This window comes from Microchirus variegatus, assembly GCF_963457635.1.
Source record: "Microchirus variegatus genome assembly, chromosome: 16".
NCBI lineage: Eukaryota > Metazoa > Chordata > Actinopteri > Pleuronectiformes > Soleidae > Microchirus > Microchirus variegatus.
Genome location: NC_139817.1, coordinates 9,345,392 through 9,359,213, shown reverse-complemented (window position 1 = coordinate 9,359,213; position 13,822 = coordinate 9,345,392). Strand labels below are relative to the sequence as shown.

Here is a 13,822-nt window from a genome sequence, read left to right as displayed (position 1 = left end):
CCTTCAGTTTTTTCTACTTTTGGTGTCAGAAGTGGGATAACGTCGACTGATCGTCTGGGTCGGAACAGATGCCGACTGAAAGATCATCGTGAGACCAAAATCATCTCAACCTCCAACCTCATTGACAAGGGACGGCCGACCGAGAAAATCCCTGATCTTTCACTGTTGGGATCCTACGAACAGACTCGCTGTAGTAACAATGGCGACGCAGGTACAGCAGCCTCTGTACATGTAAGATCTGGAAAGTACATATAAAAGGCTGTACTAATTGGTACTATTCTATTTTGCCAATAAACCCTCTCAAATTATTATACACACTGTACCTTTAACTAGGAGAACAGCCCATTTGAGAGGAAGAACCACTTTTTACAAGGGGAAACCTAAGACTACCAACAGTGAGGTATTATTAGGGAATCCACCTCCAGCTCTTTCTTTCCAAGTTTTTTTTCGGATGAGACTCACAAAGCTTCAAGTGCAGACTTTACAAAAGTCCACTTTTTCCTGTTTTCCCATAAAGATGATTAATAGATCTCACAAAATGACTGCATTAAAAAAATGCTGTCTTGCAGAAGTTTAAAACTCAAAAGCAATTTGAGGGGCATTGCTAGTGTTTTTGAAAATTGATGCTATGGGTCATATACGCAGTATTATAAAAGCATTGTTTATTCGTCGAAGGTTGACTGAGCCTTGAGCTTTTGTTTTACAGCAATGACCTGTGTTTGCATTCAAAATAAGAACAAACAAAAAAAAACAATAGAAATAGAAAAAAATAAAATATAATAAATGGAAATAGAGCAAAGTCTGGTCATGGTAAAGTAAATTAAATGCCACAATATACAGTGTATACATTAATAAATTAAAGATAATCATTTAAAAAGTCACTCAGACTCTTTTGTATGCAGTAAATTGTAAATAACTGAAATAACTGCCAGGTATTGAAAGTCCCCTTTTATGTGTACAATATGCAAATAAGGCCAGGGCAGACATGTTGATGCTTAAAGGGTTAAACAGTGAGCAACACACGTATCAAATAACTGAATATAATGTTCTAAAACACATCTCTTTGTAGCTTATCGGTTTGTTTTCTCCCACTTCCAGGAATAATAATAATGCAATAAAAAAGAAGATGGCATGGGGGGAGTTTCTAAAAGTATAAAGTGTTAATGAATGAAAATAAAAGAAAAAAATATAAAATCAGCTCCATCAGTGGATGATATAAATGCAACACTGAAACTTGATTTTGCTTTATATTCTTTCTCTTAACCACCACCGACAAAATAATCATCTTTGTGCTTTATCACCACCACAATCATGTGCTTAATTTGTTCAATCAACATTAAAATGACAAACCACTGATCCCCCTTGACCTCGTGTGCATTTAATTTACGCGAGGCAGCAGCAGCAGCAGCAGCAGCAGCTCACTGGAGAACCGTCGATTACCCACGTGGGTCCATTAATCTGTCAGACCCACGGGCACATGTTTACTGATTCCTATGATGGGAATAGTCGGCGCCTGTTGCCGAGTGCTGTCCTGTCCTCGGGGTGCCAGGCGGAGCCGTGCCAACACAGGGAGGAAGAGACTTGTTGTTTCCCCACATGCAACTATAGAGGAGACTTTAATGTTTTTTTTATTTCTTTCCCACTTGATCTTTTAAAAGTCAAAGGAAGCAACTTCAGCGGACAACAGACAATGCAATGACTTGTTTCCAGCGCGTTCTTCAGACAGTGAGTCACCACAGCGCAGTCTCCTCCTCGGTGCGCACTGGAGCGCGTCGGCGCTGCGCGGAGTGAAAGTCGCTGGTTCCCAGAGGTTTTAAAACTTGGCAGGAATGATGCTCACCTCTCCCCTGCGTTCACTGCTCCCTGTGGTGGCAGTGGCTGCGCTCGCAGCCGTGAAAGGTGAGCATTAAGGCAGGGTGTGTGGGGGTGAACTGATTTATTGTCTGTTATTTGTGTGTATATATATATTTATGTATTTATTTATTTATTTATTTATTTAAGAGGGGACGTGCACATTAATGAACACCAACCATGTAAATATAGCAGATCATAGACACTGGCTAATTTGCATAATGTGGTCCCCAGGCAGGGGACAATACGACTAAATAAATACTCAAGTGCATCATACACTAAACAAGAAAACTTCCTGACAACAGCAACAATATCAACACATAAGAAGAAGCAGCATATAAAGTAAGAAAATATATATGCATATGATGTAGCAACAAGGAAAACCATAAATAAGGAACTATATATATATATATATATATATATGTATAGGAAAGAAGCATTAGTGGAGATGAAATGAGTATATGTAAATGTGTGTTTTGATGAACACGCAGACCGGATAAAGCCTGCGAGATTGGATTTATGGCTCCCTTTATTTAGGCCATGCTTATGATTTCAAACATGCCTATACTGTAAGATTGTGTTTATGAGTAAGAGAAGCCCCCCTGTTTTTATTTTAGATGTGTAAATAAAGAAGTGAGTGAGCCGACCCTGCAGCTAATGGATCTACGGTCCCTTCTGTTGCACGATGTATTCACATGACAATGGTGTAGGGCTGGGCAAAAATTCAATAACAATATATACATCTAGCTTTGAATATATATATATATATATATATATATATATATATATATATATATCTTGATATAATTTCCCTCTTTGTGTCTGTATAACAAAGGTTCAGTATTAATATAATGATTATGGATCGTGCAAACACAGCCTGAGAGGGAACACATAATTGCTATTGAACATTTCGCCTCAGATTTGTTGTTTTTCTCAAAATCACAATCTTTAACTCGCGCTCAGGAGCAAAACGCAGCCTTTATTTAGATAATTATTGATCACACAGGCCTAATATAGTGTTGTGTTTTGAGCACTTTCCCTGGTACATACACACCCATGTCCACTTCATTGTCCCTCTGTCTAAAATGGAAGCAGCAGCAGCAGCAGCAGCAGCAGCATGTCCTCTAGTCTGTGCATCTGTGGGATTAAAAGGGCCTAAAGCTGAGGTTGCACAGCTGTTTCTCTGGTTGTTTAAAGATAACCTGCGTTGGACTGTACGAAGTCTCAGTAAGCCGTCTGTCTCTCTGTGATACAAATATCACGCGAACACAACTCTCCGAGATTGGCCCCCGGGTTTTAAATCTGCGAATGATATCTGTCCGCGTGCACTTTCCCATCACACATATTGAATGCGGGACGGCTGCGTTTCTACTTGTGGACGACTCGGCGGTGCAGCTGCGTCCCTTTCTTAACATCTCTAAGTGATACAGACTTTGATATCGTCTCCGCCTGGGAATCCATGAATATGCATGACACGCCTTATCTTAGTCCAGTCACAGACAAACCATCTGTCATGTCAGCAATCCCGTCTTGAAATTGAAATAACGTCTGCAAATATTCCTTTTCAATTTTCTTGCAGTGTCACAATTCGAAAACTACAGGGAATTAGGCCAGGAATCACAATATGAGATCAGAGGCTTCAGTTGGTGTTGACTTGTCTTGGGAAAAGCTCCAATCAAATCAATGCCTTTATTTTTTATACTTGTCTCGTAGTCGAGTGTGTATTGGCACAAAGAGAGACAGTGTTGCATTGCTGATGTTGTTTCATTTATGCCTGCTTTAAATGTAAATTCCTGGTTTTTGCTTAAGTGTATGAGCCATCAACTAGAAGTGGAAGCCTTAGATTTGTATCGTCACATTGAATTATGTCCACAAAGTGTAATAAAACAAATTGACTGGGTGGAAAATGCCAAATAAGCAAATAGAGAGCATAAATAAAATGATTATACAGTTGAATCACCTTTGCATTTTGTTTCACTTTACCTCTGCTAGCAGAAATCAGAGACGTAATGTGTAACTCCTCGAATTACAGAATGATCTCTGTAATATATACAGTCCTCACTTAAAAAATAAAGGAATGAGAAAGAAGTTGTAACCTAACTAGAAAAAAGTCGTAACATTACGAGACAAAAGTCGTAACTTAACGAGAATAAAGTTGTAACATTGTGAGAATAAAGTCGTAATATTACGAGAATAAAGTCAGATCTTCACAAGAAAGAAGTTGTAACTTAACGAGAAAAAAGTCCTAACATTACGAGAATAAAGTTGTAACTTAACGAGAATAAAGTCGTAATATTACGAGAATAAAGTCGGAATATTACGAGAATAAAGTCGGAATATTACGAGAATAAAGTCGGAACATTGTGAGAATAAAGTCGTAATATTACTAGAATAAAGTAGGATCTTCACGAGAAAGAAGTTGTAACCTCACAAGTAAAAAGTCGTAATATAATGAGAATAAAGTCGTAATATTACGAGAATCCAAATCCAAATGTTTTCAGAGTACGCCAAAAAAATGAAGGAACTGGCCTTGCTGTTCCAACACTTTCGGAGCAGGCTATAAGTCAACTGCATGTGTGCTATTCTTTTGATATCAACTCTGACACCTGTACATCTCCTTACCCTTTATGAACACAATTTGTGAAATAGAAGAGAAAGACTGTGGTGTTATATAGTTTTCTGGACCTCCAGGGAGGGGAAAGGTGGCTCCGTTTACAGCGTATTTGCCTTTTGGATGAGTTATTTTTGTCAGGTGCAGCGGGACAGTCAAATACACACATTAATTCTGGAGCACTTCAATGTGGAGGATGGCATATTACCAAGTGTCTTTGGCAGGAGAAAGTGGGAGCTGTCACATACAGCATCCTGGAATTTTTCAAGAGGCTTTTTACCACTCTGATGCTGCATTTGCTATTCCCTTTACTTCGCTGCATAGAAGTAGTTCATGCAGAGTGGAGAATTTAATTTTCCGCCGAGTGATAAGTACAACACCTGTTATACACGTGGTATTCCTGTGTCTTTGCGCCACTGGGATGATTAATATTATGTTTTTAATCCCCTGAGAAAGAATAGAATCTGGCTTTACGGTACCTGTAAAACAGGAATTTATAGGCAAGATTCGTTATTATGTTCCTATTTCTCGATGAGTACCATCACTAAACTATGAAATGCAAGACAGAGAGAATATTTCCTTCAACTTTTAGAGTCTGGGGGGGTGGGGGGGGGGATGGTCGTTTGAAAAGGTCGTGTGAGCCAAAATGTGCTGAGCATAAAACTATCAAAGAATGTGTTCATGTTCGTCTCTTTACACAGCAGTTTGGACTTGGCTCTTTAAAGTTAACGACGGCGATGATACCGCGAATACTTTTAAAATTTTTCACAGACGTCCGATGTCCAAAAGTGCAGATCGTCAGATCTCTATTTTTTAACACGGCTTTGAGAGACGTGATTAAGAATGTCCTGCTTCAACTTATTAAGACAATACATGACATATGTACATACAGTTCATATAAGAGGCAGAAAGTCCATATTTACTGGAGAAGATTTTAAAGCTCACATAGAGTGGTCCTGTTGCACATATATGTTAGTTATGGAGGTCTTCTTACATACATTCACTTGTTTTTATGCTCAAAAACCTCCTAGTTGCTGTAAATGAGCCGATAGAAATCCTCTTTTCTGACGCTGTTCCCCAGCCGCGGTATTTCAGACTCAACTCTCACCCGGCTTCCCAACTGTCTTGTGATTGGCCAGTACCCGGAAGTGAGTCATATTCAGCACACCCGCTCTAAGAAGCGCAGCTCCCCCCTCTGGCACAGTGGATGCACTGCTACTCATTATCAAAACATTGTTTTAACAATGTTTAAAAATAGCTTCTTCACGACTCCCCGCCGCAGTCCCTTTTATGACTTTGACCCGGAGTCAGACCTAGAGTCAGAAGACACTGACGCTCGTGAAACACCTCCACAACGGACGTTCTTCTTCTTCTGCGGTTCAATGTACGCAACCGGATGTGCCCGGACTAGTGCCCGGACTAGTGCCCGGAGCAGGACGATCTGCTGTTCCGGAGAACTGTTGTTTACGTAACCGGACCGGGTTTTTTCAGAGATCTCGCTGAACCGGACATTACAATGAAACACAGCTTTCTCAGCAATGGCTGAACTGTTTGTTTTGAACCTTCAGGGCTTCTTAAACAAGGTAATGACGCAAATACACACTAAAAAAAACGGCGTTAATTGGAACTTCCGGTCTAGGTCCGGTTTAAGGAATATTTTAAAACAATTTATAGTAGCATGTTCAGCAAGATGTGGAAAAACTGTTACATATTTTATCCCCTTTTCAACTTCTCGTCATCATGCAATGTCTGTCAGTCTGCATCTTAACAGTTTTGAAACTGAGCTAATTGTCCTCTGTCTCCTTCCTCCCAGTTGCCGAGTGTCAAAACGCTGCTGTCGACCTTGGGACGTCCTTCAGTCCAACTCCAGTTTATCCCACCATCGACTTTCAGGTCGTCAATGTGGACCATGTGTTTTTGAGGCAGGACGGTCTAAAGCCACCAGGCAACTCCAGCCTGAGTGCTCAGACTCAGACTTTTTACGTCACCGGTCAAGGAGCTTCCGGAATAGTTCAGTCGTCTGTCAATGCTTCGTACGGCGCCCTGACAGTAGACGCCCCAATCTCTCAAGACCTGCTCCTGAGCGGACGCAAAATCCTGCCAGTCATCTTGGCCCGCCAGGTTCGTTCCTCGTCTCCCGCTGTTAAGATCCTCTTCCACATGCCTTCAGAGAAAAACACCACTTTTGGGCAACAGAGGAAGGGATCTGGAGAAGACAAGGGGAGGAAAAGTGACGGAGCTCACTGTGTCACGGCCTACGCCTTCTGGGAGATGAGGGAGGTTCGTGGAGCATGCCTGGTGTCTCCCGGCGGATTCTGTGTGGCACAGCTGAAGCCAGAACCTGCCTGGTTCAGCTCGGCCAGCCGGTCAGCGAGCTCCGGTAGGGAGGCAGGAAAAGCCGATGAGATTAAGGGACACAAGGGGAATCTTGTGGAGGTGTACTTCCAGAGTCGGAGGGACCAGACTGGCCAGTGCACGCCACAGGACAGCCTGCAGCGTGTAGGTGTGGGAAGAGCAAGAGTGTCTGGGGGATCTGGGACACCCATGCGGAGGATAGGGAGTGTTAATCTGATCAGAACACCTCCAGGAAACCCCACCTTTCTTCGGCTGAGGCTGGGGGGCGCCGTGGTGATCCAGACTTCATCGAAGCCTTTGAAAACCAAAGATGTGGCCACTTTCTATGTCTTCCTAGCAAGTACATCCACCCTGGAAAATTTCACACTCAGGTCAGTCAACTTTTTTTTTTTAAACTATGTAGGTAAATTGTTTTCCCACATTACAAACTTCTCCATTGGTAATTTATTTGGCATCTGCCAAATTTGGCTCTCGTTTTTTTTTTTTTTATTCCAAATGCTTAGCACATGGTTAATGTCAGCAAAGCTTACATTATACGAACGCTATTACACACAATATTACCACTAAAGTTAAATGTTTTATTGTGTTTCAGAATTACCAGTGTTTTTATGGGCTGTTTGGTGTTTTTCAAAAGTAAATAGCCTGTCTTTTTTTTTTTTTTTTTACTCTTGATGACCATTCAAAGCACTTTACACTACTGCCCATTCACACACACATTCATGCAGCACAGCCTTATGCAGCTTCTTTTTTCTATCAACCATAATTCACACCCATTCACATGCTGTCAACACATCTGCCACGAGCAATTAAGGGCCTTGTCCAGGAACACATCAACAAGTAGGCAGGTAGAGTACCTGTACACTGGTTTTAATGTTGATTACCATGGCAACAGCTGCATCTGCAAAGGTTTTCAGGTTTATCCTTAATAGTTACAGAGCTTCAGAGGGGCTGATAGGTGGAACTGTTTCAAGCCTTAATGCTAAGACAAGTTAACTGGCTGTGACTGCAGTCTTGAATTTTTTTTTTAGACAGACAACGAGGGCGGTATTGATCTTCTCATCGAACTCTGAACAATGAAGTAAAAATCCTTCTTGTCCAAAATACAGCAGAATACTTTCAGTGGAAAACAAAGGAGCTTTTTTTTTTATTCATACATACTTTTCAAGTAGCTGTTTTTTTATTCTGAGGGAATTTTAATGCAGCTACGCACCAGTTGGATATTGACCCATCCCTTTGTATTCACTTTTTCACTCTCCTCTGGTGGTGTGCACTCATTGCTGAAGAGTTTGAAGGTCCTCTGGGGTCAAGTCATAGCCAAGCCTCTGGTTATTTGAGATGAATCCAAGTCAAATCTCAAATCTGTCAGCGTTGCTCTGAAGCCAATGCGAAGAAATGCAAATCGCTGCGAACTCGCGAGCAAACTGCAAGACGAGCTTCCAGTGCAGTCAATTAAACAAACGGAGAATTAAAGCGTCCGTTTTCATGGAATGGCTTCAGTTATACCACGCAAGTGTAGATTCATTTGCATTTGTTTTGTTGTGATAACTCTCAAATGCACACATTGTGGTGATGTCCCGAGGTTTCTTGTTAGCCAGTGTTTTCCCCCCGCCTCACTGGAGAATCGGGTTGAATGACGCATCGAGAATTAAACAATTGTGTGACGACTTGCACCGATTTACATAAAAAAACTTAATCGAGCCACAAGGAGGAGGCAGAAAGAGTCGGCACGTTATATACCGTCCGAATACCGTCCGTTGTGGAGGTGTTTCACGAGCGTCAGTGTCTTCTGACTCTGGGTCTGACTCCGGGTCAAAGTCATAAAAGGGACTGCGGCGAGGAGTCGTGAAGAAGCTATTTTTAAACACTGTTAAAACAATGTTTTGATAATGAGGAGCAGTGCATCCACCGTTCCAGAGGGGGGAGCTGCGCTTCTGAGAGCGGGTGTGCTGATATGTCACTTCCGGGTTGAGAGATTTGAGTCTCAAGCATGGATGTATTATATGAACTGGATAGAGCACCGCCCCTTGCTACCGTTCATTCCTATGAAGCTGCTCACCCAGCGCATATGCCAAAAAAGTTTTTGACTTCCGCGTTTATTTCCGGGTAATGGGGCCCATAGAGCATGCGCAGTAGTCTCACTACCATATAAAGATCTATAAAAGCCCGTGTCCATGTCTCCAGGTGTCCTGTGGACACTTTTACAGGCGTCTCTTTTACTATTGCGGTCAATGGGAAAGTTGCTTTTGGGTTCCATGGGGTTTTATGTTGCAGTACCCACAGTAGCCACCATGTAAAAATTGTCTTCAAGGCAGATGAGGCGGAGCTCTATCCAGTTCATATTATACATCCATGGTCTCAAGCCTCGCGGTTGGGAAACACCGTCAGTAAAGACGATTTCTATCGGCTCGTTTACAGCAACTAGGAGGTTTTTGACCATAAAAACAACTTAATGTATGTAACTAGACCTCCATAACTAACATGTATGTGAAACAGGACCACTCTATGTGACCCTTAAGATAACAATTCCTATAAATAAAGGATCATTTTTATTTAGTCATAATTTGCCCGTAGCTCATTTGGTTTCGATACGATGAGGCATATGCAGTGCGGTAACCGTGGCAACATCACACATGCAACTAAATAAGGCAAGAGGGTGTTTAGTGGAGACTGTCGGAAAACATTAGAAAGGTTCGCGATTTGCGTTGCTGAGTTTGCAGAGACAAGTGTTTAGATGAAGCCACATAAAATTTAACTATCAGCGAAACACGCGAAGCAGAAAAAAGGGACTGGAAACCAAATTGAATCACCGTGATGTACAGTATGTTTGAGTGTCTTTATGAGGGATAAGCTCCATGCATTTAAATGGTTACTTAAACCCCTTGAATACTGATGGGGACCGATATCAAGGCCGCACACCGAAATGCTTGAGCGCCTACATGACTTGTGTTATCTGCCAGTCTCACCGGCTTCATAATTTACTGACATGTTATACCCTGTCTACTTCAACTTCTCAGTTAGCGGGTGGAGTTATGAATAGCATTCATCCATAAACAGTGAAATAATTGGCAAATGATTCACCAGCTTTCATATCTCAACATCCCACTAACATTTCAACAAGGTTCTCTGGGTATTTGACTTCATAAATAATGCATGCGTTTAATGGAGCGGGAAAACAAATAACTAACATCTTCCTGAATACTTCGGGTAAAAGTGAACTTTATATAATAGCAGCCTTGTCACACTGAAATGCACAGATCAAGCTGTTGTGGAAGTTTTTTTTTCACGCTCGCTGCCTGTTGATGCATATCAATGAGCGGAGTGAAATTGTTTTTATCTGCGCGTTTCAGATCAGCAAAAGTGTAAAGCCGTCACATAGCGCGGCTCGCAGTCTTTACTCAGCTTAATGGTTGTGTCTGAAATGCAAGACAAATTTCTTTTTTTTTAATCCCGCGATTTAGTGATATCATGCAGGAAAACATGCCGCAGTAATCTGCCGTGGGAAGCAGTCAAATGGAGAGCGATGCTAAGATATAGAGCATGTGCATTAATCCATATGACGCGCGAGTCAAAACCTGTGGCTCATTTCATATACTTATCATCCACAAGCAATATATACACACACAAACACAAACACACAGACCCAGTAACCTGATTGTGGCAGCTTTGTTGAGTTTGCATTTGGTCCAGAGACGCTAACCCTTTAAAGCTCACATAGAGTGGTCCTGTTGCACATATATGTTAGTTATGGAGGTCTACTTACATATATTAACTTGTTATTATGGTCAAAAACCTCCTAGTTGCTGGAAACGAGCCGATAGAAATGTGTCCTTTTTGAAGCACTTGTCAGCCGCGCTATTTCAGACATAAATCTCGCCATAGAAGACAGACTGTGTTGTGATTGGCCAGTACCCCGGGAAGTGACATTCGGCACACCGGCTCTCAGAAGCGCAGCTCCCCCCTCTGGAACGGTGGATGCACTGCTCCTCATTATTAAAACATTGTTTTAACAGTGTTTAAAAACAGCTTCTTCACGTCTCCCCGCCGCAGTCCCTTTTATGACTTTGACCCAGAGTCAGAAGACACTGTCGCTCGTGAAACACCTCCACAACGGACGTTATTCTTCTTCTGTGGTTCAATGTACGCAACCGGATGTGCCCGGACTAGTGCCCGGATAAGGGCGATCGGCTTGTTCCGCAGAACCGATGTTTACGTAACTATAACGGGATTTTCAGAGATCTCACTGAGCCCGAGATTACAATAAAACACAGCGCTCTCAGCAATGGCTGAACTGTTTCTTTTTCAAAACTTCAAGTCTTCGTAAACAAGGTAATGACGCAGATACACACCAAAAAAAATCCGGTCTAGTTCCGCTTTAACGTCTGCCGTTGTTTTGATTATTTTGGGAGGGATCTAACAGCCACCTCATCTGGACTCAGAGCCCATACTGCCGAAGTTTCTGCAGCCAGGGCAATTATTTGGGTCTGTCTGTTTCTGACCCACTGCCACATACAGAATGAGGTCAGACAAGAAGAGGGTGCTGAGTCCAAGTGGAAGGCTAGCTCTGAGGAGCTCGGCACAGTGATTGATTCCTCCTGGGAGAAATCCCTGCTCCACTCTTTGGCCCAAGATTGAGTCCACTCCAGCAGGGGTAAGGCCAGATAATCTGTGGCCCTGATTGAAAATGAATCAAGAGGTTAACCCTTTGCGGTAGGACATGATCTGGGCCAGCTGCCAGGATTATCATCTGGGTGCACGTGTGCATGTGTGTGTGTGTGTGTGTGGTGCATGTGGGCCCACCTGTTAAGCACACATGAATATGATTACACGATTTTCACAAGCATTCCCATTTAATTCAACATCAAACCTTTTGTTATTTTGCTTTTAGGCACATAATCTGCACACATAAGAGAATAACTTTGAAGTATTTGAAGCCCACAAATAGCTCAAAAATAATAGGTGTCAGTTTACAGGCAAATAACAGAGTGAAGCTCCCCAGCTTTCACGGTTTTAAGCAAAGAGATTTCACGGATTCGATAAAACACAGGAGGTGAAAAAGATGCTCATGCTGAAGTTTGACATTCATTTTCTCCTCTACCTTTCTGGAGTTTCAGTCGTGAACTATGGGTAGTGACTGACAAATGCTACAGATTGGGGATAGAATTGCCTGAGATGAGGTTTCTCCTCCACAGGGAAGCTCATGTCGGGGCCTGTGGATACGAAATTCTCTTCCCCCCCCCCCCCGCCTTTTCCACGGACACAGCGCGACAGAGTGACTAATCCAAAAGTTGACCCGTGTAAATAAATCAGCAGTTGCACATTCTCTGAAGTTGTAAATGGAAACGAAATGTTGAGGTTTTTGAGTTTGATTGTGCCATTTGAATGAAGAATTCATTCAATCAAACTCAGCATCCGTTTGATTAATAGAAAAACTGCACTCTGTGTGTGTGTGTGTGTACTGACCTTGACCTCAGTCTCAGTGGTTATTGATTAGTCTGCTCGCTCTTTGATCACAAAACTGTGAGCATGTGTTTTTGGCTTGTGTGTGTGTGTGTGTGTGTGTGTGTGTTTGTATTTGTTACCGCTTTAGAACCTTTTCTGCTATAAACATTGACCTTGACATTGAATTAGTTGTGTTTTAGGCCAAGATTTTAATTGTTGTTGGGTTAAAGTTAGGTATGAACTGGTGGTTCAAGGTTAGAGAGTACGTTTGGTTTAGGCTGCATCATTAAACCTTTATTTCAGCATGAATAATGTAAATATTTTGGTTTTATACAGTCCATCTGTCACTTTTAAAATGGAGACAAACAAACAACATTATTATTGCACATTTATTTATTGCATAAACAATCACAGATTGTTGGTGGTACAGTATAAGAGCTGTTTCAAACGATACGCCAGAGAAAGCAAAGATTTGCTTCTAGGTTTAATCTATCATTACTACGAGAACCTACTGTAAAAAAAAAGTCTGTATCTGAATTTAAGAACATGATTTGTGGCAGACGAAATGAAAGTGTTATCAACAGATGAGAAATGCGGTGGCCGGTTTAATGGTACAGCCCAATGTGTTTACTGCTGCTTCAGTGCCTTGGCGTTCTTTGAGCGACTCTAAAAAGAACACAATTTGAGGACTGAGGTTTTCAAATTACTCTCAGTGTGAACATCCCACTGTCAAATCTGCAGGAGCTGAGCGATGCTCTTGATCAAGCAATCGCTGAAATCCCCCTGGAAGTTGTCCAGCACCTCACTGGATCCTTATCGCGAGGGAAAATGGGTCTGTTTTGTAAACACATGAGGCTCCCACTTTTTTTAAGTTTGCCTGTATGAGTGCAGATTAGAGAATCAGTTCATTTAAAACGTGGATCAGACGTGACCCCTTTCCCTTGTTTTACTTTTTTTATTCTGTCACTGCTGTGGACTGCTCTGTGATCCCGTTAGATGATGTTGAACGGAACAACTTATCAGAGGGTCTGCAACAAATCCCTCGCTGATTGTTGGACCTCCAGGACTTTTTTTTTTTTTTTGGTCCATTCACATCATTTATATAAAGTGTTCTAGCTCTCCTGGTAGATAGATGTGTGTGTGTGTGTGTGTGTGTGTGTGTGTGTCTGAGTCAGGCATCTGATTAACTGATCCCCAGTTCTCCCCAGGGTTAATGGGAATTTAATACGTCTGTTAACGCTCAGTCAGGCTGCGACACATCGCGCTGTCAGTGACTCACCTTGTTAGGCACAATGTAAATGAACAAACGCATACACACTCGGTACACACTGCATACGCGGCAGAGAAGCTTTCTTCAAACTTTGCAAACTTCAAATATAAAATAAATAATAACCCTTCAAAGATTTAACATGTGACAACATTATTTAGATTTACTTGCATATGTTAGTCACATAAGGTTGAACAGTCTTCTGCCGCTAAAAGTTAATCTAACAGGTCAGTCCATAGATGTGTTCTTTACTTTGTAATCTACATAATTTAGGAAAACAATGGATGGATTCAAAGGGC

At 41.8% G+C, this 13,822-nt stretch overlaps 1 protein-coding gene across 1 annotated transcript in view; it reads left to right on the top strand.

Moving 5' to 3' along the window:
- Positions 1-1,829: 1,829 nt before the first annotated feature.
- The window catches only part of LOC310937903 (transmembrane protein 132D-like), a gene marked incomplete at both ends in the record, with an annotated part of 36,528 nt that continues 24,535 nt past the window's right edge, over positions 1,830-13,822 (top strand). Inside the window, 2 exons of the mRNA XM_083902292.1 lie at positions 1,830-1,899; positions 6,276-7,188. Of these exons, the coding sequence (XP_083758418.1) occupies positions 1,830-1,899; positions 6,276-7,188 (983 nt within the window). The remainder of the gene's footprint in view (positions 1,900-6,275; positions 7,189-13,822) is intronic.